General features: G+C 51.6%; 1 protein-coding gene across 2 annotated transcripts in view; it reads left to right on the plus strand.

Annotated features, from left to right (window-relative positions):
* Positions 1-26,457, plus strand: part of SPAG9 (sperm associated antigen 9) — a 51,586-nt gene that overhangs the window by 4,119 nt on the left and 21,010 nt on the right. Inside the window, exons 2-8 of one of the 2 annotated variants that reach the window (XM_054393839.1) lie at positions 2,208-2,328; positions 10,059-10,129; positions 15,615-15,709; positions 20,129-20,282; positions 23,083-23,293; positions 23,707-23,806; positions 24,831-24,952. In XM_054393839.1, coding sequence (XP_054249814.1) covers positions 2,208-2,328; positions 10,059-10,129; positions 15,615-15,709; positions 20,129-20,282; positions 23,083-23,293; positions 23,707-23,806; positions 24,831-24,952 — 874 coding nt within the window. Of the gene's footprint in view, positions 1-2,207; positions 2,329-10,058; positions 10,130-15,614; positions 15,710-16,371; positions 16,533-20,128; positions 20,283-23,082; positions 23,294-23,706; positions 23,807-24,830; positions 24,953-26,457 lie in introns of those variants that run through there. The other variant, XM_054393840.1, reaches the window with a different exon arrangement.

A 26,457-nucleotide genomic window follows, 5' to 3' on the forward strand; every position in this document is an offset into this window, starting at 1 on the left:
CATGTTCCTCCTCTTGCTGCTGCACTGAGGTGCAGAACACTCAGGGATGTGCAGTGTTTGAATGTTTCCAGTCAGTTTAATAACTGAAAGGTGTTTTGGTGTGGGTGCTGCTGGGGGAGCTGATCTGGCCAGTCCTGCCACCAGAGCTGTGCAGGCTTAGTCAAGACAAGATCAGCTGCTCCAGCTTTGCCGGTGTCATCAGCAGGAGAGCTGCACCCAACCCAAGTCCAAAGTACTTAGGCCATGGTTTGATCAGGCACAGTTTTCATCAGAGGGGGAAAATGGCCCAGCTCTAATTACAGAAATGCTCTGAAGGATGAAACTTCAATTCAGACCTCACCAAAGTGAGGGCTGAGCAGTGAAGGTAGCACAACCTTGTAATCCAAGCCCAGCTGTAGTGCCTGCAGTAGGAGAACCTGGGAGGGAGCACAGGGTGATGCCTATCTTTAGGCTGATGAGTAGCAATGACATTGATGGCTCTGGACAGCTGTTTGTGCAGAAGCAGGGCTGTCCCTGGCCCCTTGCAAACTGTCAGACACTTCTGACTCAGGGAGATCCTTAGAGGAGCAACTGAACAAAGCTGTTCCAGTCTTGCAGTTCCTCCCTCGTGTGTTGCCATGTTGAATGTAACAAACCATGGTGGTCTTTAGCCCCAGTGCCACATTAGCGTCCAGTTTGGCACCCCCTTTAGAGAAGGAAGCCTGCCAAGAGCAAGCAGGTCATGACTTGAGTCTTTTCAAGGGGCAGGGCTCTGGGCTAATTTACCACAAGGGAGACATGACACAAGTTTGGAGCTCGACTTTCTCAGTGTTACACTGCCCAGTGAATGTTCCCAGAGGCTGAGGGGAGAAGGACTTTCACACATCTGCCTCTGGAGCAGCAGAACTCATTTCAAAGAGTAGGGCCCACAGCAGTGTTACCTGGGCTGGTGTCAGCTGCTTCCCAGTTGTTCCGTGGTGTAGCTCCAAGCACAGTCAGCTGAGCACCATGCCCAGTCCTGTGATAGCCATGGAGAGCCTGGCTGAAAGGAGCTCTTGTTCCACTTCATAGATTTTGATGCTTCTATATCTGAAGTGATTTTTAGTAAAGCTGCTTCTGATGCCTCTGTGAAACTGAAGCTCTTTGTGTAGAGTTGGGAGGTGCTGCTCTTGTAAGAGTTCTGAAACGGTGACCAAAGCTTGCAGTAGCTTGCTAGAAGCTGCTGTGTGAGCATCTGCAGTACTTCCTCCTGAGCTGCCCCAGCAGTACCTAGGGTGCAGTCATGTTCCATCACCTCTAACCATGCTGCTTGGAGGTCGCTGCCTTCTCTGTCACTCTTCCCTGTGGTCCCCAGGTGCAGCTCACTTCCTGGCCCTTGAGTTGTCTTTCAGGGTTTGTTCTGCAAAGGTTTCTGGTGGTTGAGAGCCCTCTGGAGCTTGTGCTGGTGGCCTTGCCCTCTGTCCACAGCAGAGAGCTGTGTGACCAGAGACATCTGTGGCTGTTAGAACTGTCCCTCCTGCTGCCAGCACACACTCCAGTTCTGAAGGGTTTGGTTGAGATAAAAAGCAAACCCCAACCTTTTAAAACTGCTGTGATGCTGAATAGGTAACTTTAATGTTACAAAATGGAACCACTGATCTCTGAACCTCAGAGCTCTGTGAACTGGTAAAGCAGGGCAGCAAGTGATGGTCAGCAGGGTCAGAGTGCCCACAGTGAGTTGTCTGTGCACGTGGCAGCTTGCAGGAGATGGTTGTTGGAGGAAGGCTCTGGAGCATTTGATGGCCTACCAGATGATCACAGCAATGGGGAGGGAATGAAAAGGCAGTGTGGAGCTCTGCTTAGCACTGCTGCAGAGACTGTAGCCCCATGGCTCACAGGGGAGGGAAGGCTGTGAGCTAGGGGAGAGTTCAATCAGTCCCAGGCAGGCTGCTCTGAAGTAGCTGGCACTCAGTGGAGAGTGACTGCACAGAGCAGCCCAGGTAAGTCAGTGAGCTGCTGGACACCAGGCTGCAAGAGTGTCCTTCATGTCCAAGTGTGGGCTGTGGACCTGCTCTGTGTTTTGGGAACTGCCTGCACCCCTCTGTGCTGTGAGGGGCTGCTGCATCCTGCCTATTGCTTGAGCTGAGAGCCTTTTAGAAACATCTCTGGCAGTGGCTATGGGTCTTGCCCAAGGCTTTAGAGACTGATCTGTAAGCCATTGCTGAGTCTAACTTAACTTTTCTCTTCAGAAATTCATCGAGTTTGAAGATTCCCAAGAACAAGAGAAGAAGGACTTGCAGACCAGAGTGGAAGCTTTAGAGTCCCAGACTCGGCAGCTTGAACTGAAAGCCAAGAACTACGCTGACCAAAGTAAGTGCCATGTGTCCCTGAAGTGACACCAGTGCCTCCTGTGCTGTCAGGGACCAGCTCAGCTGTGGCATCTCCTTGCTGTGCTTTGGCAGACAACTGGATTGAACTCTCGTGCAGCTTTGTTTTCTTTGGAATTAGGGCAGACGAGTTACATACAAGCTTGGGACTTGGAGTCTGAGTCTTCTGATGTCTTCCTGGGTTGGTTTACTTTCAGCCCAGGCTGTCCTTGTGCTCAGCAGCTTCTTCAGGAGGCAGTTAGAACTTATTCCCTTGCTAGCAGTCATAAAAGAAGGGAATTTTCTTCTCATTAAACTGTTGTTTGTGCTAAAAATAAATGTCACCTCTGGGGTTAGGAAGCACTGCTGGGATGGGAATGCCATTGGTGCTGCTGCTCATTAGCTCTTGGGTAGTTTTTACTGCTTTGTTTATGAGGCATTTAGTTTTCACAGGAAGAGTTCAGGAAGAGCCCTTCTGCTTCCAGAGGTGTTCTGTGTAATTCCTGAACACTTGGGTGAGTTCTGGAGAAAGAAGAAGACTCAGTTTTCCTGCACTGCTGAGTGACAGCCCTTTTGCTGGCCTCTCCTCCCCAGCTGTGTCCTCATGGAGCGAAACACCAGCTCCAGTGTTTCTGCTTCTGGTGGAACAAAGGGCAGAGGAAACAAAATCCTGAAACCCAAAGAATCATCCCTGCTGATTTCATCCCCCCTGCCTTGCAGTCCTCAGCTGAAGACCCCTCCTGCTGGTGATACATCAGTGGGGGTTTGGCTGTGAACGAAGGTTGTGGTTCCTGCTTTCATTGAACCTTTCTAGCAGAGTGCAGAAGTAATGATAAATATGAATTAATGTGGATGTTTTGCTGAGTTCCTGGCTGCTTGTGCCAGTGAGTGTAAAGCTTTTGTTGCTGGGCCATGCAGCTGTGTAAGGTGAGACTGTCCCCAGCCTGATAAGGCTGAGATAAGATCAGGCTCTCAAAGCAGAGTGCCAGCTGTCAAACAGGTCCTTTTCACTCTGCTTTCTCCCTTTGTTTCTGCTGCCCATAGCACAAGTTAGGGTTCTCTTCTTCAGCTTGCTGTGTAATAATCTGTCAGGTGTGATTTTCAGTGGCACAGGTGAGGCTGTAGCAGGGCAGAAGTGCAGGGCACTGCTGGCAAGATGAACATAAATACATGCAGGGCTGAAACGGTGATGGGTTGGAGTGCTGTTGGCAAATTGTAGGGGCAGGGACTTCCTTGGGCCCATTGCAGGCTCTGCACAGACAGTGATGGAGGAACACCCCAGCCAGGCCCCTAGTGAGAACCAGGCTCACTGCTCCCCAGGAATCCATCTTTATAGATCAGGACAAGCTGCAATGGGTAGTCACAGAGCATGGTGTAGGGACTGGCCTCAGAAATGCTTTGGTCCTTGTGAGTGGAAATGTGTTTAAAAACAGCAGAAGAGGGAAAAGAAAACACTGGAGCAAGAGCTGAGTGCTCTGCTTTGGTAATGATGGGCACTGCTTGCAGAGTGCCTCTGCTCTGAGCCCACAGCCCAAACAGCTGGCACCAAGGGCATGGCACCAGAGTTGCCATTGCTTGTTCTGTTAGTGCAGTGCAGAGTACCAGGGAGCAGCCCACAAAGGAGCCCTGCTGGCTGCTGACATCCCACACAGGCTGCCCCCACCACATCCTCTGGGTGTGCCACCCTTGGTGCTGCCTGTGGGTCTGCTCCTGTGTGACTGGGGCTTTGCTCTGGAGAGTAAGGCTTCTGTAAACTCCCAGTCCCATTGTGTGTCTGTAGATAGAAAAAGAGAAGTGTTTGCACGAGAAACTCAGTTGTTGCAGGAGCACCACCAAGTGTTGTCTGGAGCTGCTGCTTCTGTAAGCAGAGGTGGTGTTGGACCAGTGACTCCTGAGCAGCTCCACAACCTTTTTATTGGAGGAAAACCTCTTGTGATGGCAAAAATGAAACTGTGGAGGAAAAAGGCTGTGTTGGAAACTGAGTTGTGCTGATCTGGGTTGGTGAGTTGTCTGGGGCAACATGAAAGACTGCTGAGAGAGATCCGACGCACTGCTGATGCAGAGCAACATCAAAGGCCACAGGCACAGCTGCTCAACACCTAAGGAATTATGCAAGTGAGCTGTTTAGTGCTTCAGTTCCTGGACTGTGAGAACTGCACTGGTGTGGATACTCCTGAAGCAGCCCAGCTGCTGCACCACATTGCCTTCTGTTCTGTGGTCAAGGGCATTGGTGTGGCTGTGAGCACAGGCACCAAGGTGTCACTGGCTGCAGCTGCAGGTCTATCAGATTCCTTCTTCCATTTCCTGTGCTGCTGCCTGTGCATCCCAGTGAGTCTGTGGGGTTCTGACTGGTACCACACCAGCATTCCAAGCAGTGGGAAAGTTACCACTGAGCATGGCATTGCAGCTGGCCTGCACAGAGCGAGGGAGCAGACAGAACCTGGCTGCTGCTCTGTGTCAGCTGGCAGCAGAAGCTTGTGCCATGGTTAGGAGCTCAGAGCAGAAAACAGGTAAGCCATGGCCCCAGGCAGTATCTGAGCTACAGGACTTCTTGGAGGCTGCTTCCTGTCCCACAGATGTCCTTCCTCAACTAAGGTCTGTGAGGAGAAATTCTGTCCTGAAAGTTCAGCTCGTTCTGCTGAGCTTTCCATGAAGAGCTGGAAGAGGACAGCTCCTGAGTTCCCTGGCAGGCTCAGTGTGTGTGCCTGATCTTGCCTGCCACTGAGAATCTCCTGGGAAGCCATGGTTCATCTCCTGAATTCTGAGTGCTTGGCTATGCAGTCTCAGCAGCCTTCACACTAAAGAGAAAAAGAAATCTTTCCTGGCACTGAGATGTGTGATGCTGGAGGACATCCACAGCCACACACTCAGCTGACTAGGCTGGAGCAGGTCTGCTGTTGGATAGGGAGGGAAATCAGCTCCCACTGTCAGCTAGTCAGGGCAGCTCTGGGGTTCAGTTCTGACTCCCTTGGGTTACAAACTTACGCAGTTGGTGAGTGAGACACCCAGCTCCTGGCTTTGTAAGAGGAGGTGGCAGGGCAGAGAGGTGGCAGCGTGACCTGGTGGCACTGCTGGGGTCGTGAGCCACAGGAGATGATGAAATCCTCAACAGCTGGACAGATGCAGGCTGAGTTTCCACTCCTGCGTTGTGTCCAGCACTCAGCCCTGGTTCTTGGTGGCTTGTGCCCAAAAAATGTTGTGTCCTGGGGTGCTTAAAGGAGAGCAGAGGGGTAAGGACTTGGACTTGTCTGGGTGCAGGACCATGCTGCAGTGGTGTGGCTCCTCTGTCCCTGGTCCATCTCCCAGTCTCCCTTTGCACTGCTGCTCTCTGTCGCTGCCCTGCTTTGCCTCTGCCCTCCTGACTGAGGCCAGGCAGTGCCTGTGCTCACAGTGCCTGGCCTGGGGAGCTCCAGGCAAAGGAAATGTCACAGAGCTCTTGGAGGGCTGTTTAGGGCTGATGTTGGCACAGACAGAGGTTTTAGAAGCTCTTGCTGTTGGTCTTATGAGCAAATGGGAAAATAATGGAACAGATTGTTTTGGGGGCAATCACTGCACACCTGAAGGATGGCCAAGGAATCAGGCCCAGCCAACATGGATTTAGGAAGGGCAGGTCCTGCCTCACCAACCTGATCTCCTTCTATGATCAGGTGGCCAGCCTGGTGGACGTGGGAAAGGCTGTGGATGTAGTCTACCTGGACTTCAGCAAGGCCTTTGACACTGTCCCCCACAGCAAACTCTGGGCCAAACTGGCAGCTTGTGGCTTGGACAGCAGCACTCTGCTGGGTTAGGAACTGGCTGGAGGGCTGAGCCCAGAGAGTGGTGGTGAATGGTGCCACATCCAGCTGGCAGCCTGTCACTAGTGGTGTCCCCCAGGGATCAGTGCTGGGCCCCATCCTGTTCAATATCTTTATTGATGATCTGGATGAGGGGATTGAGTCCATCATCAGTAAATTTGCAGATGACACCAAGCTGGGAGCAGGTGTTGATCTGTTAGAAGGTAGAAGGGCTCTGCAGAGGGCCCTTGCCAGGCTGGACAGATGGGCAGAGTCCAACAGGATGGCATTCAACAAGTCCAAGTGCTGGGTGCTGCACTTCGGCCACAACAACCCCATGCAGAGCTACAGGCTGGGGTCAGAGTGGCTGGAGAGCAGCCAGGTGGAAAGGGACCTGGGGGTACTGGTTGACAGCTGCCTGAACATGAGCCAGCAGTGTGCCCAGGTGGCCAAGAGAGCCAATGGCATCCTGGCCTGCATCAGGCATGGTGTGGCCAGCAGGAGCAGGGAGGTCATTGTACCCCTGTACACAGCACTGGTTAGGCCACACCTTGAGTACTGTGTCCAGTTCTGGGCCCCTCAGTTTAGGAAAGATGTTGAATTGCTGGAGCATGTCCAGAGAAGGGCAACGAGGCTGGGGAGAGGCCTTGAGCACAAGCCCTATGAGGAGAGGCTGAGGGAGCTGGGGGTGTTTCCTCTGGAGAAGAGGAGGCTCAGGGGTGACCTCATTGCTGTCTACAACTACCTGAAGGGAGGTTGTAGCCAGGAGGGGGTTGGTCTCTTCTCCCAGGCAACCAGCAGCAGAACAAGAGGACACAGTCTCAAGCTGCACCAGGGGAGGTTTAGGCTGGAGGTGAGGAGAAAGTTCTTCCCAGAGAGAGTGGTTGGCCATTGGAATGGGCTGCCCAGGGAGGTGGTGGAGTCACCATCCCTGGAGGTGTTCAAGAGGGAATTGGACGTGGCACTTGGTGCCATGGTTTAGATAGTCATGAGGTTTAGGATGACAGGTTGGACTCGATGATCTTTGAGGTCTCTTCCAGCCTTCTTGATTCTATTCTATGATAAATGTTGTGTGGTTCCTGGCTTAACTGCACTTTGCTGGATGGTTTCTTGCATTGCCCAATAGCAGAGGGCACCTCTGGATGCACCAAGTGCGGCCATGCCAGCTCCAGAACAGACATGTTTGGCACTCAGTTCCTGTCTTCTCCTTCCCTTCTACTTCAGTGATGTGTCTGAGGCATACCCCAGCTTTGTGCCCTCTCAGACATCCCTGAGAAGAGCTTGGATGTGTCTCACTGCTGCAGGGCTTGGCTGTGGGGCGACCCCAGCCTCTGTCAGGGATCTGCAGCATCAGAGGGTCTCAGATTTCAGCCTCGAATGTGGACCACCAGACATCTGGAGCTGTGAAACCTGTAGCAGCAGTCTGTAGCTCCCTTGTCCAGCAGAGCTCCAGGAGGGCACATGATGCTGCTCTGGACACTGCCCGCTCTGCGGTTACCTCTGGTGCTGGAGTGATGTCCCCTCTGGAGGGTCCATTCATTGCTCTTCTCCCTCTTTGGCAGTGTCAGTTCTTTTTGTGCACTACAGGCTGGTAATTCATTTTTTTTGGAGCAAAAGGCAGCTGTAGGGTGTCCTGACTTAGGAGGGGAGTGGAGCAGCTTGGGAGGTTGCTCTCTGGAGCAGCCATTCTCAGGGTAACTGATTCAGCATAGCATCTGTGCAACCCTGTCTGGGTGAGGTGCTCTCAGGTGGAGGTGGCAGGCTGTGGGAGTTGGAGAGCTTGGTTGCTTTTCTGGGACTGCCTGGTGCTAGCATACAGCCAAGATAACAGCCAGCTTTGACAGGCCAGCCAGGCACAGGCAGCTCCACACCTCAGGTTATCAAACCTCAGCTGTGTCACTCCTGCTCCAGTCCGATGATGTTTAGAGAGGACTGCACATGGAAATCAACAAGAACCCAAACAGCTCCCACCCTAAACACCAGCCACCAGGAAGGTCCAAACAAACCAGCTAACAGCTCCTGATCTCCAGAGCTGCAAAGGCTGTGCCACAGCTGCTGGCCTGCTCAGGTTTCCCCTGTCAAATGCCATCTGCAGCACCCTGGGTTGTATCTGGGGTATGAGACAAACGCTTTGGCAGATGACCTGAAAACATCCAGGTCTGATTTCCCTGGAAGCCAGCAGAGCTGTCACTGGCCTCAAGAGAAGGTGCCAGAGCAGGCTCTGTTGTGAGCATTCTGCAGATGTTTCTTGATTTCACTTCAGCTCTGTAGATAGCAGCACTGCTGCCCTGTGCAGCCAGGGAGACAATCTCTGGATGGCTCCTCTGAGGCACCCAGCACTGAGATCCAGCTGCACAGAGCTGCAGCAGCAGCTCAGCATGGACCTAGTGGTAAACAGGGAGGCTCTGGTGGGAACTTTCAGCTGTGAAGCTGCAAAGGGGTTTGACATCTGACTTGTAAGTTGTCTGTGCACGTGAGGATGTGAATAACTAAGCTAGCATGCAGTTGGTCCGTTGGTGAAGCTGTTCCTGGGCAGGGCTTGACTATCCTGTTCACTCCAAGGGATACAGGGGAGCTTTGCAGTGCATCCCTGTCACAAGTGGCAAAGTTAAAGCTTGTTCAGTGGGGGCCTGAGAGCAGCAGAACGCATCTGGTGTCAAACAAAGGAGCAGAGCAGCCCAACTTCTTGCTGAGCAGATGTGGAGTTCACTGTTGCCACCTCTCTCTGGGTGAGCTGTTTGTCACCTGTGCTGCTTTGTTTGCATCCCTTGGCTCTCATTGAATCCAAAGCACCTTCCTCCAAGGGCAGCAGGAGCATCAGTGTACCCTAGAGGGAATGTCTGTGTCTGGTAGAGCATCTCTGTTCCTTTCCTGGCTGTGCTGTGGAGTTCAGGAGCAGCTGGTGGTGGGACTCGGTGCCACTAGATGGAGCAGAGGGCACAGCAGCTCTGCAGAGTGCTCCTGCTGCAGGGATCAGTAAAATGGAGTAGAAAAGGAGAGCAGCCCCTGGCCTGCTTCAAACTTGTTTTTTAACAGAGCTGAACAAAAGTGGAGAGGAGGCTGGGATCCACCAGCGCTTCACTAAGTGCTGCTGTAGCTCTTTGAGGCAGTGTGGTGCTGGGGTTTAAGAGGCTGGAGGTGGTTGTTACAGCAATTCTCTTGCTGTGGATGTTGCAGTGATGGAGCAAATAGCTTGAAATGCCTTTTGGAGTCTTACAGTCTTGAGTTGTCTCTGGGTGTCTGCCTTGAAAGCCAAATCCAGTCTGCTGTATCTTCACTGCTCAGGCTGGGTTTTCTCAGGAGGTTCCTTGCCTCAGTGGCCAGGTGGCTGAAGGAAGCATCTCACAGCCCTTCCATCAGAGCTTCTCCTGGTGGCACACTGCTTGGACCAGCCTCTGGGTGAGAAGTTGGTGCTGGGCCCAAAGGATTTTCAGCTGGGTACTGGGTAGAAGCTGGCTGTAAATGGTCATGCTCGTTTGGAGGCCAGCCTGCACAGGATCACAGGGTGTCAGGGGCTGGAAGGGACCTCCAAAGATCATCCAGTCCAACCCCCTGCAGAGCAGCACCACCTACAGCAGAACCCTGGTGGGGTCTTTCCTTGTGTGGCTGTCTGTACACAACAGACATGGCACAAGGCTGAAGGAGATTCTTGATGTCTGACAGAGCTTTGGGATGAATTGCAGTGGGTTTGTGGGTCTGAGACGCATACTCCAGCAGTGCAGGAGTGCCAGGGCTGAGGCCGTGCAGCTGTGTACTATCAGCAGAGCATCCTTGGTAGCTGCATTGCCTGGGCCCAAAGTTGTCTGCTGTGCTGAGGAGCTGAGCTGATCCCTTGCTTTACAAACCACTTTCCTGTGCTGCTGATGTCCATGCCTTGGCTCTTCAGGCTGTATGTGGTAGCCTCAGTGTCTGGCTTCCTTCATTCAGCTTCATTGTTTTTGTAACATTTTTCTTTTTCCAGTTAGCAGACTTGAGGAGAGGGAAGCAGAGCTGAAGAAAGAATACAATGCACTTCATTCAAGACATACAGAGGTAGGTTGTGATGCCAAGCTGTCAAAAGAGAGCTCTTTGGAAAACTGTTGTGAGCAGCTAGGGAAATCTGGGAGATCTTGGGCTGGTGACTGCTGGCTGGGGGTTGTGAGGCTGATGCTAGCTGCAGCCAGGCTTTGGCTTGGGTCTCTGCCCAGCTTGGTTTGCTGACACATTTGTCAACAGGACAGCTTTGCCAGATCTTGGCAAGCTCTGAGAGAGGAGGAATTTGCTTTTTGTTCTTTCAAAGACATCTCTTCAGGGCGCACCAACAAACTAGAAATGGCATTGCAATCTCAGACTCTTTCCAGCAGTTGTCTGTTGGTTTCACTTGTCCCACTGAAGGAACAAATTACTGAGGCTGATGATTAAAAGAAGTCCTGCCATACCCTGATAACTGCTGCAACCAGCATGGGCTGGTGAAGAGGGACCAAGTTTGACTTTGCTAAAGGAAATAAAAGCCCCACTTGTACAGCTGGTTCTAGAGCCTGGGGGCCAGTGCCAGGCTTTGGCTTCTCAGCAGCAGCTCTGTCCTGTGCAGTGTGCTTGGGCTGCTGAGGAAATCACTGGTTCTCTGCACAGTTCTGATTCGTCTGGAGTCCCATCACTGAGTACAGTTCTCCTTCCTCTGATTGCTCTGCCCTTGTTTGAAAGGTCAGACAGTTCATTTTAGCTCACCTCTGACAGAGGGGATGCAGTGCTGCCTGCTCTTCAAGAGACCACACATGGGAAGGGAAGAGCAAACAGAGATGCTGGGTTTGGTTACCTTCCATGCTTCCTTAGCTGTCTGGAGGTGAGGGGTGATACTACTCACAGCTAAAAGCAGCCTGGAAACACAACCAGCATGGAGCTCTGGAGCACTGCATGTGACCAGATTACTGCAGCTCCTGCAAAGGAATGTTGCTGTGCTTGCTGAAATCCTATCTTTAAGGTCCTCTCTGGCACTAGATAGTGACTGGAGAATGCTGCACTGTTGCAAACTGGAAATGGTAGCAAAGTGAGAGGTGACAAAGCTTAATGCTGCCCAGTTCAGTCTTCCATGCTGCTGAAGTGATCCAGAGTGCTGTGTGCTTGCAGAGCTGCAGTCAGTGCTGGTCAGGAGCTCTGGGTGCTGCCACAGGTGGTTCTGTGGTGGGCAGCACTCCCCACTGCCCTGCTAATGTTCTCAATGTCTTTTTGCATAGGTTTTGCTCCAAAATGGACAACAGCCTCTGCTGGTTTGGTTCCAATTTGTTACATGGTTTTGCACCTAAATTCTCTTTCTAGGGAGAGGTGCTTCCTTGGGCTTTCTTGTTGCTGAGGTGACTGTGTCCTTTCTCCATACAGCAACTCACTGCCATGCATTACAGGCTGGTTGAGCCTCTGTGCTGCTGGGGGCAGGTCCCAGCTCTCGTGACCCACCTTCCTTTCAGCAGGGTTTTTCTTGCTTCGTTTCCCAGGCTCAGCATTTTTATTTTTCTCCCTTCTGTGCATTTCACCTCTCTCCCTTTAGGCTACAGAGCTTCATGACATGAAAGCCTTTCCCCCTTCATTCCTTAAGGCACAGCTTGTGTTTCAGACTTGGTTGTCTCTCTTCCAGCTCTTGACTTCTCTGAGGCTCTGTAACTGTGTCCCTGCTGAGTACCTTCCTGGCTGCCTCTGCAGAGATCCTTGCCCAGCAGCTCATGGGCATTGCACCTGACCACTTGCAGCCAGGATTGAAGCCCTATTTAAATTGCCAGGATGGACCAAGCCCCATTTAAATTGCTCAGGCATGGGCAGTAGAGCAGAGAACCAAATCCTGACCCAGCATGTGTTGTGCTGAGCCCTGGAATCTCCTTAGAGTTCAGCCTGCTGGAGCCAGGGCTCTGCATTGCAGCTCCTTCCTGCCCTAGCAACAAGGTGTCTGCAGCTGCAGCTGCAGGGCTGCCTGGCTGTGTGCAGTGCTGGGAGCAAGCTTCAGCCTCCTCACCCTTCTGAGGAATTCTTGGTGCTGCTCTCTGCAGGGTGGGAGATGAGCTCCTGGGTGCAGTGGAATGTTCCTCCCTGAGCTTCCTGCCCCAGTGGGGCTGTGCTCCAGCTAACTGTGATTTTAACTGGATTAGGGCATGGTAACCTGAGCAGCTGAGCTGGCAGGCTGGCTGGTAGAGTGTGGTTGGACACTGGTAGCAGGTACTGAAGAGGATAAAGTGTTCGGTGTGCTGCCTGAAAGTATCCTTATATCCATGTCATCATCTCTGCTCCCTTGTCTTCCCTCCACTTGCAGCCACTTCTGGTCTTGCACTGCTCTGCCTCTGATGCCCAGAGCAGAGTTAAGCACTCTGCTGGAATTCCTGAAGCTGAACTTCTGGAACCTCACCAAGCCAGGTCTCGTTTCCACCTTTCTCTGGCTGTAAAGAACCAGATGCAGGAGTCATACCCATGGCACCGGCTGGTGCCATGTGAGGCCTGGTGAAGGCTGCTTTGCATTTGTTACCCAGCTGGGAAACTGAGGCAAGGCAAAGCAGCACCAGAGCATCAGCATCAGCTCTGCACAGACCTCCCAGGTCACTGGTTTTTGTTCAAGGGTGTGATTCTGTGCTCTGGGAAACACCAGGGCAAAGTATTGGAGATCTCTTTCCCTGACACACCGAATATGGGCTCAGTTTAATGAAGCATAATTGGGCCCTGGCAGCTCCTCAGCACTGTGCACTGATGGGATGTGACAGTAGAGCTCTGGCACTGCCAGGGTGCTTTGGCAGCTTGGGAGAAACAGGCACCCCCAGCATGGCCCCTGCAGGGACAGGGCCACAGAGGGCAAGGTGGAGGTGCCTGGGTGCAGTTGTCCAGGTGGGGAGATGCCTTGGTCCAGCATGATGGGCAGCAGGCACAGAGATTTTGAGGTTACATTTTAGATAATGTTCCAACCAAGAGTTGTTCTACAGCCTTGTGCCATACAGTGACAGCTTGGTGTGTGAAGCTTGGATTGAATCCTTACCTGCTGCTGTGTCTGCCAGCCACAGCACCTGGCATGGGGTAAAGAGACAGCAGCCACAACACCTGGCATGGGCTAAAGAGGCATCAAGGCCAGCAGGGGGAATGCTGCTGTCCCATAGGGGACAAGCTCACTGTGAAAGGTGTTTACAGGGAAGTGTCGGGGGACTTGTGTACTGAATCAAGTTGATTCTGGAAGTGTCTTTTGGGTTAATAAATCTCACTTAGGTGGGACACAGAAGGATCTATATATACCCAGCTGGTCACACGTTCCCGAGGGGAGCAGCCACTCGTGCCACACGGATGGGATCTGGGGATGAGCGCTGAGCCTGCTCCGGACCTGTCTGGGGGAGCTCAAGCTGGGACACAGATGGGGGCAGGAGCAGCAGAGAAGGGGAGGTGTGAGGGAGATGTTCCCAGCCTTGTTAAGGAACAGGTTGGGTAGCAGTACCCACACATGTTGCATACACATCGGTGTGTGACAGAGAAGGGTCAGGCTTGTGTCCCTCAGCAGTGCTCCTCCTGTAAGGGTAGGAGTGGAACTGGTGAGAGGCTTTTGGTTGTGTGTGGGTTTTACTGACCCTGCTCTCTTCATCCCATGTGTCAGTTGCTCCCTGGACAGGTACTGGGTGCTCAGCTGAACAGCTCCACAGATGTATTTAAAATCTTCCTCTGAGGAGCCAGTTGGGGTGCTGCAAACTGGGGTGCTTGCAGGTAGCTCAGCTTCTGCTCCACATTGTCTCCCTTCCGTGATGAGGGCATGGACAGGATAAAGAGTGGTCCAGTGTGCGTTTCAAAGCTGTGAATTATCCTTTTCCTGGGATTTCTGCTTTCATTTTGATTGCAATAAGCTTGCTGTGCAAAGTGAAGCACAGGAGCCCCTGGAACACCGAATTTTGGCTGCTTGGTGCAAACAAAACCCAAGAAATGTGGATGGTTGAAGGTGGAGCTTTCAATTCTTTTGGTTGCTTCTGTGTATGAGCAAGCATTAAACAACTTCAGGAGGCAAATGCCATGGTCGTGGTAGAGTTCTGCATTTGTCAGCTTGGTGGAGGATGGATTTTGTAAGCTTTAGGCAGCAGTTAAAGTGTATTATGTAATGTTGCTCTAAAAATAGCCTGGTTTGGTTTCTTTCTGGTCTGAATTCCATTAATTAGCTCAGGTGAATGCTGGGGAAAGCAGGGCCTGTACAGAACCAGTGCTAACCACATCAGTGAGTGGTGCCTGGAAGATGCAGCAGGCAGGGGGTCTGAAGCCAGGCCACCCCAGTAGAAGGAGCTCAGGCTAAGGATGTGCCCTGATGTGCAGCTGGTGCTGACAGGCAGTGTCTGTGCTGAGGCTGGCACTAACTCAGTGCATCCCAGTGTACCAGCCTGGGACACACAGCCCTGGCTTGGCAGTGCCACGCAGGTGACAATTCCTGACTCCAGTCCTGCTGTGTGCAGCTGCCCCAGAGCACAAGGCCCTGCCCTGCCTGTTAGCAGCACTCCACAGGTGTCTGTGCCCTTCCTAGGGGTTCAGCAGCAGTGGCAGCTTCACAGAACAGGGACTTTTGTCTAGAGGAGGCCTTTGAGATGTGACCTGAATGTATCTGAGAAAAGTGCACTAAATGCTTCTGCAGCACACCTGAGGTTATTCCCTTGTCTTGTGTCCAGAACCCCACTCCTCTGTGCACACAAGGGAAGTGCTAACAGTATCCAGTGTCCTGCACCTTTCTCCTGAGACTTTCCTGGGTTTCACTTCCAACCGAATCTTTTAGAGTACAGTGATCCCTGTTCCTTCTTTCCATGCCTGTCCTGGATCAGTTACATGCTGAGCAGCCCCATCCCTTGCCAGGTGGAGTCAGGATGCATTAAATAAGTCATGAGTGCAAGAGTCACTGCCTTGGCCTGCAGCTGGATCTCTTCAGAGGCACAGAGCAGGGCAGCAGAGCTCCTCCTGAGCACTGGAATCCTCAGGGCATGCAGGCTTTCCAGAGGTGGCAGTCTAGGTAACTGAAAACCAAGCTCCACTCCTGCAAAAGACAGAGAGCTTCAGTGTGTTTGAAGGCACAGCAGAGAGATGTTGCCTTGCTCTGCCTGCAGAAGGATCTGGTTTGTGTTGGACTCTCGAGGTGCACACAGCCTGACCCTTGCTGCCCTTCCCCCCAGGCTGCAGGGACAGGGGTTGTGACACATGAGAAACTCCAACACCTACTGGACATGAGGTCTGAGACAGCCTTCCAAATGGCCTTGAACCTCGTTCCTGAGGCCAGACCTCTGTAATGTCAGGTGCAGCTTGTGTGCCCTTGGGATGTTCCCAGTGCAGGAATGCACAAGGTCTCCAGTTCTGTTTGGTGTGGGCTCCTCTGCTGGGTGCTGGGTTTACACACCATGTGTTGTTTCTCTTTCTTTGTCGGTTTCTTTAATGTTTCTGAAGGCTTTGGCTATTTTTAGCATTCCAGGGGGAAATTATAATGTACTGGCCAAGAATGCTGCAGCTGTAGTAAAAGCAAACATTATTAAATCCTGCTTCTGTTTCTCTGTCCTCTAAACAGATGATTCACAATTACATGGAGCACTTGGAAAGAACCAAACTTCATCAGCTGTCGGGGGGTGATCAGCTAGAATCCACCACGCACAGCAGGATTAGGTAAGCTGTGCATTATCCTCTTGTCCTGAAAGGAAAGAAAGGACAAATCCACTGGTTTGTGTGTGCAAGACTTTGTGCTTTAATCCCACAACAACGGTTCAGCTGAATCCAAAAGATTCACTGAGTGCTTGGAATGTGGCAGGGGAACAGAGTGGGAATCGGCAGAGAGAGGCTGTGCTGAGGCAGACTTGGTGTGGCAGCCTGGCAGGATGTCGTCTCCAGCCTGGGAGGGTCTCAGCTTCCTTGGCTTTGGGTTGGGCAAGGAAATGCCAGCGGCTGTCCCCAGAGCAGGGCTACCTTGCAGTGGTTTTATGCAGGGCTCGTGGAAAGTGTGTAGCTGGACCCCGTTTGTGCTCAGGCTGCTGTGAGTAGATTATGCAGATCGTGAAGCTTCCCAGCCTATGAACGGTGCAGGAGGAGGGAAGATAACTCCGGGGCTGGCCGGGTCCCTGCCTTGCTGCATAGATGCTGCGAGGAGCTCCGGCGAGGGGGAGGAGAGCGGTGATGTCATTGCTCCGGAGCTGCTGCAGGAGCGCGGCAGGCTGCCGCTGCCGGCATTGTGTTTGTGGCAGCGGCCGGATGCCAGGCAGTGCCTCGGCAGCGCCAGGCTGGGCCCCCGCGTAGCCGCCGCGGCCCCGGCGCCACCATGCCCGCGCAGCGCCATGAGCCCCAGCTGCATGCTGCTCTTCGTCTTCGGCTTCGTGGGCGGCGCCGTGGTGGTGAACTCGGCCATCCTGGTGTCGCTCTCGGTGCTGCTGCTCGTCCACTTCTCCATCTCGGCCGGGGTGCCGGTGCTGACGCAGAACCTCCCCAGGATTCTCAGGTACCTGCTGGGCCTGCGCCGCTGTGCTTCCTCGGCCTTGTCCCTCTCGGCAGAGCGAGAGGGAGCTAGGCATGGGCGTCAGAAATTCTGCAGACCTGGCGCCTGTGGGGTGGGAGATGGCAAAATGGGTTTGTGGTGTTTAGCAAGTGCCAGGCAGCTTGTGGCTTGTGCCCAGGCTTCTCTGGAAAGCTGTTGCATTGCTGCATTCTGAGCTGCAAAAGGAGCTGCAGGGACAGTGGGATGGATAAAGCTGGTGGTCAGGGCATAGCCAGGCACCTGCCTGAGCTGTAGGGGCCAGGAGTGTGTGCGGTCTGAGGCCTCACACTACTCGATTTCACTTTCCTGAACCAGGAGAGCTGTGTGGGATGAGTGAATTGATCATCTCCCAGCCACAGCCATTAGCTGTAGCATCATTGGTGAAAAATATGATTATTATTTGGTGGGGGGGGAAACAATCCTCCATGATTTCAGCATTAGAGCTGTTCCAGCCTGTTCACCATTGTTCAGCCCAGTGTTGTCCTCTCCTTTTGCTGTGCTTGTATGGCAAGCTGCCAGCCCTGTCTGACCCCTCCAGCTACCTCTGTGTGTCCTACTTGCCTGGAACAACAGTGGAGATGTTAGAATATTGTGACCAAAAGTAATCTTGACACACTTTGGTACCATAATTACGAGTGGAAAAGAGCTGGAAAAGTTCTGAAGTATAGCTTTCTGACCTGAAAACTTGACACAGTTTGGCTGTGGTTGTAAATGGAATAGTGAAGGATTCGAAAAGGGAAAAAGGCTGGTAAACTGCTCCCTGAGAAAGCTGTGGGACAACGTCTCCTTAATGCGTGGTGGAGGGAGACTCTGGGTAGGACTTGGTAGGGTTTTTAACTGGAGTCTCTGAGCACAGAAGGCAATCCACAGATGAAAGGAGTAGCAGCTCTCAGGAGCTGATGGCAGATGTGAGTTTACAGGAGCAGCCTGAAGTGTAGCTGGAGGCAGAGCTGGTCAGTAAGGCTGTTTCAGCAGGCAGGGAAGAATCAAGCCCGAGCAAATAACCCCCAACTCCAAAACAGCCAAAGTGTCTTCAGGAACTTGTAACAGATTTTGGTATTTATTTGAGCAGTCAGATGGTTGAAGAACAGTTATTTTGTGAAGTGCTTTTGCTGCCCTGCAGAATGTTGCAGGGATTTGAGGGGGTAGGAAGCTTTTTCCCCCCCACAGGAATTTGGTTTAGGATTTACAGGAATTGGAGCTCAGTTCCTTCAATCTTTTATCCATTTATAAAAGATAAAAACACAGGATGGAGCAATCTAACTGGAGAAGAGTTGTTTGTGTTTTCTCACACCAGTTGGGTTTTAGAGCAGAGCATCTACTGCTCATCCTAAAGGTTGCGGAGGATGCTTCTGCAGCGCTTCAGGATGTTGGTTCTGGCTGCTGGAACGTGCACCTGCCCCCTGCTCACTCTGCCCTGCTATTTCTGTGCACTGGGGCAGTCACAGGGGACTCTGCTCAACAGCCAGTGGGGCAAGTTGAGGTTGCTTCAGTCTAGTTGGGTAACTTTAGCTGCAGCCATGCACCCCAGCTGCCCCTGCCCAAACCCGGGGCTGTGCAGGCTTGCAGAGCCCTGAGCTGGGTTTAGCACATCCAAACATGCTCAGGATAAAATGTCTTTAGAACTGTCCTGCCCCAAAGCAAATGTGAACGCTGGTTGGTACTCGGTTTAAGTTCTCCTTCCTGAAGGCTGGAAAGAGCAGCTCTGGGCACCTCCTGCAAGCAGCAGATCTGTGAGTTGGCACCCAGGGGGCGTGGGGCCCCTCACAAAGCTGCTTTATCACCACTGCCCCTTCACCCAGGGCAGCCTCCCTGCCTTTTTTTTTTGCTGGACTCCTTAACCAATAAAACAGGCTCAGTCTGTCTTCTGACATAGTCTGAGCTGATGTGGGCAGCCCTTTGTTCCCCACACAGTGGTGGGAAATCCGAAGCACAGCAGCGTGCGGCATAATAGCAGCAGGCGTGGGACTCAGTCAGTCCGGGGCTCTTTCTCAGGAGGGCTTTGCTGCACATGCTGGGGCAGGATCTGGTGCTTTTTGTTCTGTGACTGATTTTGCTGTGTCTGCCTTGCTGTACTAAACTCTGTCCAAAGTAAGGACCTGCCTGTAATGTTTCTGGCCAGCCAGGCTCCTGCTAGCTAAAGCTGTTTGCTGCTCAGACACTGAGTTTTGGCCATGTAAAATTTACCCAAAGGAATTTACTGTTTCATTGTAAAATACAATCCCTCCTTGACCACCTTTTCTTCTAGGCAAACAAAACCCAGCACCACCCAAACCCACATAGGTGCTTTGATTCTCTTCCTGCTGGTCAACACCCACCGACGCATTTCTCATGTGGCTTAGATGCTGGTGCCTGTTCTCACAGAACTCTGCCTGGCTCCTGCTGAGTTTGTGAACAGCCTTGCAAAAGGAGGGAGACGTGGTTGGACTTCTTATAAAGCCAAAATGTGACATCTCTCCAATCTCCCTGCTCTGTCTGGGCTGTCCCTGCAGGGCTGCTTGCAGGAAGTCTTTGCTCTCACTGAGCCTCACTTTCTGCCTTCTCTTGTGCAGGCTTTTCCCTCCTGCCTGCAGCACCCCTGGAGCTGGGCTAGTTGATTGCAGGACTTTTGCTGCATGTCATTGTTCTGGCTGAACAAATGCTTTGCTTTATCTCAGTTCTATGCCTGGCTGATATTTTTCCTTTTCAGGGCTGGCCGTAGCATCCTGTGAGTTGCATTCTGCAGGAGGTTTTTGTCTCTGGCTAGCAGGAAGAATTGCTCTTTTGTCCCCTGATCACAGCTGATGGCAAGATTGACTTGGGGATTTTGTGTTGGATTGTTTTTTTGGATGTTTTTTGAGGGTCAGTACAGGAAGCTCTGGAATTTTCAAACATTGTTTGCTGTAGGGAAACAACAAAGACAGTGGAGATGGTGAGGAACTGTGATGGAGTAATTTTACCTCACTGGCACAAGCTTTGTGCAGCTTTTGGGTGAATGAAGCAGGGCATTGAACTACTCTTGGTTAAACCTCCCAGATTTTGGCTGGGCTGCTTTCAATGTGGGTAATTCCTTCACCCAGCTGTTTGCAGTTCTCCAAACCCAAGTAATTCCTGGGAGGATCCCATACATTGAGAAGAGTTGGACTGAAGCTGGTTGTTTCAGTGCACCAGTTAATGGTGTGGCTGTTGTAGGAGTTACTCGGAGCTGTACCGTGCAAGATGCTCTTCACAGAGTGGCTGCTGAAGGCTGTGATTTGGTCTGAAATGAGGAAATGTTTTTATCTTGTCCTTCTGTTTGTCTTCTATTTCTGTAAGCATTTTGGTTTTGATGGATTAGCATCAGGGCAATCAATAACTGCTGTCTAAAGCCATGGAGTAGCCTGTTTGCAATAGCGATGTGAGAGGAGGAAATGATGGGATGCTGTACCCCAGACTCTGTGCTGCGGTGTGTTTGGTGGAGCACAGCTACGGACGTGTGGAGCTGCCGCTGTGTGACTTCCCTGCCAAGCTCAGAGGCCTACAGGGAAGCAAACAGTGTGGCAGCTGGCATGGCTGATGGGCCCTGTCTCTCTCCCATGCAGAAAGGAGCGCCCCATATCTCTGGGCATCTTCCCCTTGCCTCCAGGAGATGTCCTGCTGACCCCTGAGGCCCAGCGTGAGGCGGGGGAAACGCCCGGGTCGGAGCACTGGAAGTTCCAGGAGCTGAGCCAGCCACGCTCCCACACCAGCCTGAAGGTGAGCACCCAGCTGGCTGCCCCTGTGCAGGGCAGGCTCCCCTGGCCACAGCAGACCTCCTCGATGGGGAGGAAAGGCAAAGAGAGGAGGCAGAGCCCTCAGTCATCTCTGTGAGCCCAGCGTGGTGCTGACCCTGGATAGCCTTGAGGAACACTGCTGGCTGGCAGAGGCAGAATCTGGGTTGCATTTTCCAGATGAGTGCTGCTCAGGGCAGGAGTGGGGTTTCCTTTCTCACTAAGGACCCTTTGCCAGGTCAGTCACCTGTTCTTTATGCACTGGATATGTAATTGCAGAGTGCAGCAGGACTGCTGGTTTAACAGTGTGAGAGGGGAGCTTTGGGTGCTAGAGGCAGTACTCTGCACACAGCCCCTGCCTGCTCCCGAGCATAGGTGCACGGCAGAGCTGAGCGTGACCCAGGCTGCCCAGATTAGCCTGGGATTGATTTCCCTTGGCTGTAGCTTCTGCCCTTGTTCTGTGCTCCAGCAGTGAGGGTGGCAGAGAGCAAGCTGCAGAGATGGAAAATGGGGGAGTGGTGCCTCTGGCAGCCAGGACTGGGGGGCACTGCCAGGACAGCAGGAGGGACCCAGGGTGCAGAGTTGTGGAGTGGTAAAGTTCCCTGCATGTTTATTCAAATACTTTTAACATCAGCTACAAGGCACAAGCAAGACTCTGGTGCTTTCAGGCATCTGCTGTCCCTTCAGGCATGAACATTTCATGTTGGGCAGAGTTTCCTCTCCAAGGGTCTCAAAGGGCAGATGCTGGGAGAAACCCAGAGCAGAGCCTGGCCGTGATGTACCTTGCCCAGGACTGATGCTGGGTATCATTGCAACACAGCACACAGCTACCTGTCACTCATTCTCTGCCTCCCATTTCTGCAAAGCGTTGCAGATGAGCTGCTACTTCAGGTTTAATTATCTAATCTTCAAACTGAGTTGCCTTTTTTCAGGAAAAGTCTTTTGGCAGCATTTCCAAAAAGTCAAATTTGCCAAGTTAGCATGGCACAGACTTTGAAATGCTCAGGCTCTGAGATCTCAGTTAATTCATCGCCACTTAATGGAACTGCATTTCATTTCCAGCAGCTCCAGAACAAACATTCATGAGAGTTTAATCAGCATAGCCTCCAAGAGCTGTCTGCAGCCAGTACAGGAGATAATCCAGTCAGAAGTGGGATTGCTTGCAGTTCTTGAAGGCAGGGACCGTTCCCATTCCTGCTCTCAAGCTGGATGTGTGAACGTTGGTGCCTGCACCAGCCAGTGGATGCTGCTGGAATACAAAGCTGAGGTTTTATTGCTTGTTTGTGTGACCCCTGGGTTCCCTTGGTGCAGGGCTGCCACTTCCTCCCGTCTGTGTCTGCTCACTGAAGGATGTATCCTTAGCCAGTGGCTGAAACTCCCCAGTTCAAAAGGCAGTTGAGTAAATTGGGCAGCTTTGCTTTGGCCCTTTCCTTTCTTCTTCCATGGAGCACACTGCCGTGCTGGGTCTCTTGCCCAGCATAGCCATGGACACAAGTTCTGTTCCTCTGAGATGGGGCTGGTAGTTGCCTGTGTTGCTGAACAATGTTGCCAGAATATCAACTACTAATAATTGATTCTTCTGGAATTTACTAAAACAGGGTGAAAACTGGAAATAATTGATAGACATTTGCTGACTTTTGTTTCCAGGGTTTGCAAACTCCATGTGGGGATGTCAGTGTAGGATGCAAGCTTGACATTTATGCTGATGTCCATAAGTGTGTTTTCCTCCCTGCCCCCACAAATGGAGACCTTACCTTCCTGGGAAGTGCCAAACATTTGAAATTACAGGTCTGCAGTGGGTACAGAGGAGGAAATGTCTCTGCACGTCTCTTCTGGGTTGCACAAATCCCCTTACGAGGCACCTGCACTCCCTTCTCTAGAAAAGGTGCTGAGCAGTACAAGAATTTTCAGGAGACCCAAGCCAGCTCCATCCCTGACAGGTTTGGCTTTCCTGAGCTAACAGAGCCCTGCTCTGAAATGTCACAGAGCTGGCCTGGAGCCTTGCTTTCACCTTGTAATCCAAACTTCCCCTCCTGCCTTCATTTTGCATGGCCTAGCCTCTGTTTCACCTTGATTTTTCCCAAGGAGAATCCCTTCACACTCAGCTCCAGAAAACACTGGCCTGAGTGGGTCAGTGTTTGATCTGCAGTGAGCTCTTGTGCTCTGCTACCTGCTCTGTGAGTCACAGTTAAAGTACCTGAATGCTGGCACAGCTCTGATCAGAAGTGAGGGGTTGGATGTGCAGGGAATGGGTGCAGTGATGGCCTGGGAGGGTTACCCAGGAGCAGCCTCATCAAACATAGAGTCCCTGCCCTCTGAGACACTGCCTGCTGCAGCCCTGAGTATTGATCATCATCCTGGCTCCAGCAATCCTGTTGGGAGCCAGCCCTGGGCTCTTGGTGTGGTGTCACTGGGAGGTACAGGAGCTGCTGGCTGGTGCTGTGTTAGAGCTCTGAGCTCTAACTGGCCAGGTTCAGTGTCTCACTTCCAGAGTCATCCAGGGCCTGCAGAAAAGCACCCTGGGGTTGTCACTGTAACCATCAGCTGAGATCAGGCATTGGCATTAGAAATAAGGACATGTTTTGGGTAGCTGTGACCTCCTTAAGAGAAGTAAAGCAGCCACAGTCTAAAGCCGGAGTTGGCAGGGGCCTGCAGTGCCATTTCCAGTCCTGTCTGTTTGCCCCTTCAGTACCACGCAGCAGTGTGGGATGGGTCTGTGGTGTGTGCTGAGCTCTTCTGATGCTTCAGTTCCTGCTGATGTTCTTAATGGGAATGTTTAACCTTAGGATGAGCTCTCTGACGTTAGCCAAGCAGGCTCAAAGTCTACCACTCCAGCATCCGCAGCCCCTGCAGACGTCCCTGTGCTGCCTGCCGAGACACCTCCCAGGGAGGATGTTGAAGGGCCTGCAAAGAACACAGAAGTGCTGAGCGAGAGGCTGGACGAAGGCAAGAACATTGAGGTGCAGGTAGCTCAAGAGACAAGGAATGTATCCACGGGTGAGCTGCTTTCCCTTCTCCCTACACACCTCCTGGTTCATCTCTTAGGACGTTTCTTTCATTGTTGAGCAATAAATACGACGCATCATTTAGTTATGATGATCTTTGGGAGTGCAGAACACTGCTAGGAGGTACAAGTCTGGAAGTGCCTCTTGGCCTTGTCTGGAATCAGCATTTGTGACACTTCCTTGTGAACAGAAGTGCCATAGATCACAGGAGGAGCTGGACCGTCTGCTGGGAGTGGGGATCACTGCTGTTGGGTGACTTCAGTTAAAGGCAGGAAAGACTTGCACTAGAGTGTCAGAATCCCTTGGGCTTCTTGGTGCCTTGCCCAGTCTGAGTGCCAATTGTGGGTAGGTGATGCCCTATCCCACAGTGCTGCTTATGCAGATGTGCCACCTGCTCTTCCCTAGGTGGAAATGAAAACGAAGAAAAATCTGAAGTTCAGGCAATCATTGAGTCAACTCCAGAGCTGGATATGGATAAAGACCTCAGTGGGTATAAGGGCTCCAGGTAAGTTGGGTGTTGTGCTTGGAGCAGGCAGAACAGTTTTGGAAGGTACCAGACTTGAGCTCAAGACTTGTCAGGAATTTGACCAGACTGAGCTCATGCATTATGTAATAGATCTTCTACTGCTGTGACCTTGCTCAGGAGGCTTGGACTGCAGCAGCAGTCTTCATTCTGTGTTCAGGGGTCTTCCTGTTATAGCAGATGCAGGAATGCTTAAATATTCTTCCCATGTTTCAAGCAAATGTCTCCATACCCAGAGGCCTTTTCTCCCTAGACCGGGGTTCAAGGTGTTAGCATTTTCCAAGCTGGGCCCTTGTTTTTTCATCCATGTCTTTAAAATGTGGACTTCTGACTGATCTTGCAAGTGTTGCAGCATTTCTTTATTGGCCTCTGCTGGTGGGATCTCAGTGCTAGCAGAAAGCTTTTGCCTGAGTCTGCTTCCTTGCAGGCCTCTGCTTCCAGAAGCTCCAAAGCTCCATAGAAAACTGCTCTGGGAGCAGGAGGAGTGCCTGATCTTCTAGGCAAGCCCTGAAAAACTGAGGGTCTAGCCACAAGTCCTTCAAATATGTTGTGTCTTGGGTTTCATTCTTGGGATGGGATGGAACGAATGACCCTGGATGGTGAACATCAGAGGTGTGAGAGGATCTCCTTTTCTGATCGTTGACTGATTGGTTCTCCTACCTTCTCCTGCTGGTAAATGACTTCCAGTTTGGCTGAGCTCTGTTCTTCAGGGCTGACTGAGTCCTGTCAGGGCTGGTTTCTAAGCACCAAGGCTTGATATGCTTTCATTGTTGCTTTAAATCACACCCAGGTCAGCATCAGTAGCTCCCTCAGGGCTGAGATTTGATGCCAAAATATTATTTGAAGGTAGAATTGAGGACTCTAAGCCAACTGAAAGCTTCTGAAAATTTTAATGTTGGGTTGTTTTGGGTAACAAATGAACTCTGCTAGAGCCATGGAGAACTTTCTCCAGTGTGGGAATGTTGTCCTTCTGCCTTTTCATGCCCTGTTTTAATTCCTTGCCTAGCACTCCTACCAAAGGCATAGAGAACAAAGCCTTTGACCGTAACACAGAGTCACTCTTTGAGGAGCTGTCATCTGCTGGTTCTGGCCTAATTGGAGATGTGGATGAAGGTGCAGATTTACTGGGTAAGAAAGGTCATTTGAAAAGGAACTTTCCTTGTTAGTGGAGTGCTTAATTATCCTTGCTGCATTTACAGTGAGGATTCATTTGCATTTAAATGTTTTAAGTCTCATCCCAAGGTGCTTCTTGGAAAGCAAAACCCAGGAGGAAGTGTTTGCTCTTCCTTTCAACATAAGCATTCATGTTTTGGGGCCCTTATTTCACTCTTCCCTATTCCAGTTTCCCCTGCATGTTCTCTGACACAAAGATTTTTTATTTTGAGCTGTGCCTGGTCTGTGATAGCCTGGCTGTGTCACCTCTGTGCAGCTGCCCATGCAGGAGAGGACTGCAGCAGAATGCAGTGGTTGTAATGTCAGAATCCAATCAGTACCTGGAAGGGGCAGACACGTTTCCCCTAGAGCAGTTTGCTCTTGGTGTGCTGACTGAGCAGAGTGTAGGCTTTGGGAACATGAGTTACCAGGAACAGAAAGGTTGTTAAAAGAAGGATCTTTCTGTAAACAAGGAATATCTTGGTTTGTAACAAGGCATTTGGGGACACAGCAGAGTTCTGGAAGCTGGTGCTGTGGAATGTGTAAAATGCAGCTGAATCTCTGCATGTCTTGGGAATGTTTTGTATCTAGAAACCGTCAGTTTGCTGCTGTCTGGCCTGGAAAAGTGCAGATTGCCAGCAGGATTGGTTAGAGCTGTTGTGAGTGCAGTCTGCAGCTCTGATGTGCTTAGTGTTCCACCAGAGACTTACTTCACCTCCAGCAGGTGACACTACACAGAGTTTTCCTCAGCAAGGCTTACAGGCCTGTCTCCAGTCTGGAACGTGGTTTCTTTGTTGTCACTCTGCTGCTGTGAATCTTGAGCAGTGAGGGCCACCACGTCCCTGCTGGGGATGACTGCATCCCAAAGCCTCGTGCTGTCGTCACAGGGACAGCTGGTGACACATTCTGCATGCAAACAGATACAGGAGAAGTGTCAATACCTGACAGCTCCATCTCTCAGCTGCAATCCATTGGTTAAAGCAATCCAGTTACTGCCAGCAGTCCCTGGGAGCAGCTGCTTTGTTTTCCACTTTGCAGTGTCTTTAGTGTCTCATCAGGGACTTCACTGCCACTGGGTGTGTGCAGGAGGAACACATGGCTCTAACTGAACTGCCTTTGAGTGCAGAAGGTGCTGGGCTGAGGCTTTACCAGGCAATCATCATCTCACTGAGCACAGCCACAGGCCAGGTTGCTCTGTGGTATTTGAAAGCATCCAGTGTGGTGTGGGGTGTTTGAAGCCTTGGGATCTGTTCTCAGCAAGATTGACCTTCAGTGTGGAGTTCTGGCAAAGCAGTTAATTGGGACTCTCTAATCTGTTTTCTCCCGGGCTGCATACGCAGGGGAGTATTCTGGTGTGTATGCTTCTCTTTTACCAACACTGCTTTGAAAGCTGTTGCTGCTGCAGTTGGGTGTTCTTGACTGCTGCTCACATCAAGACATTCTCTGCATTTTTTTTTCCCTGCTTGGTATATTTTGTTCAT

Source organism: Indicator indicator, chromosome 29 (genome assembly GCF_027791375.1).
Source record: "Indicator indicator isolate 239-I01 chromosome 29, UM_Iind_1.1, whole genome shotgun sequence".
NCBI lineage: Eukaryota > Metazoa > Chordata > Aves > Piciformes > Indicatoridae > Indicator > Indicator indicator.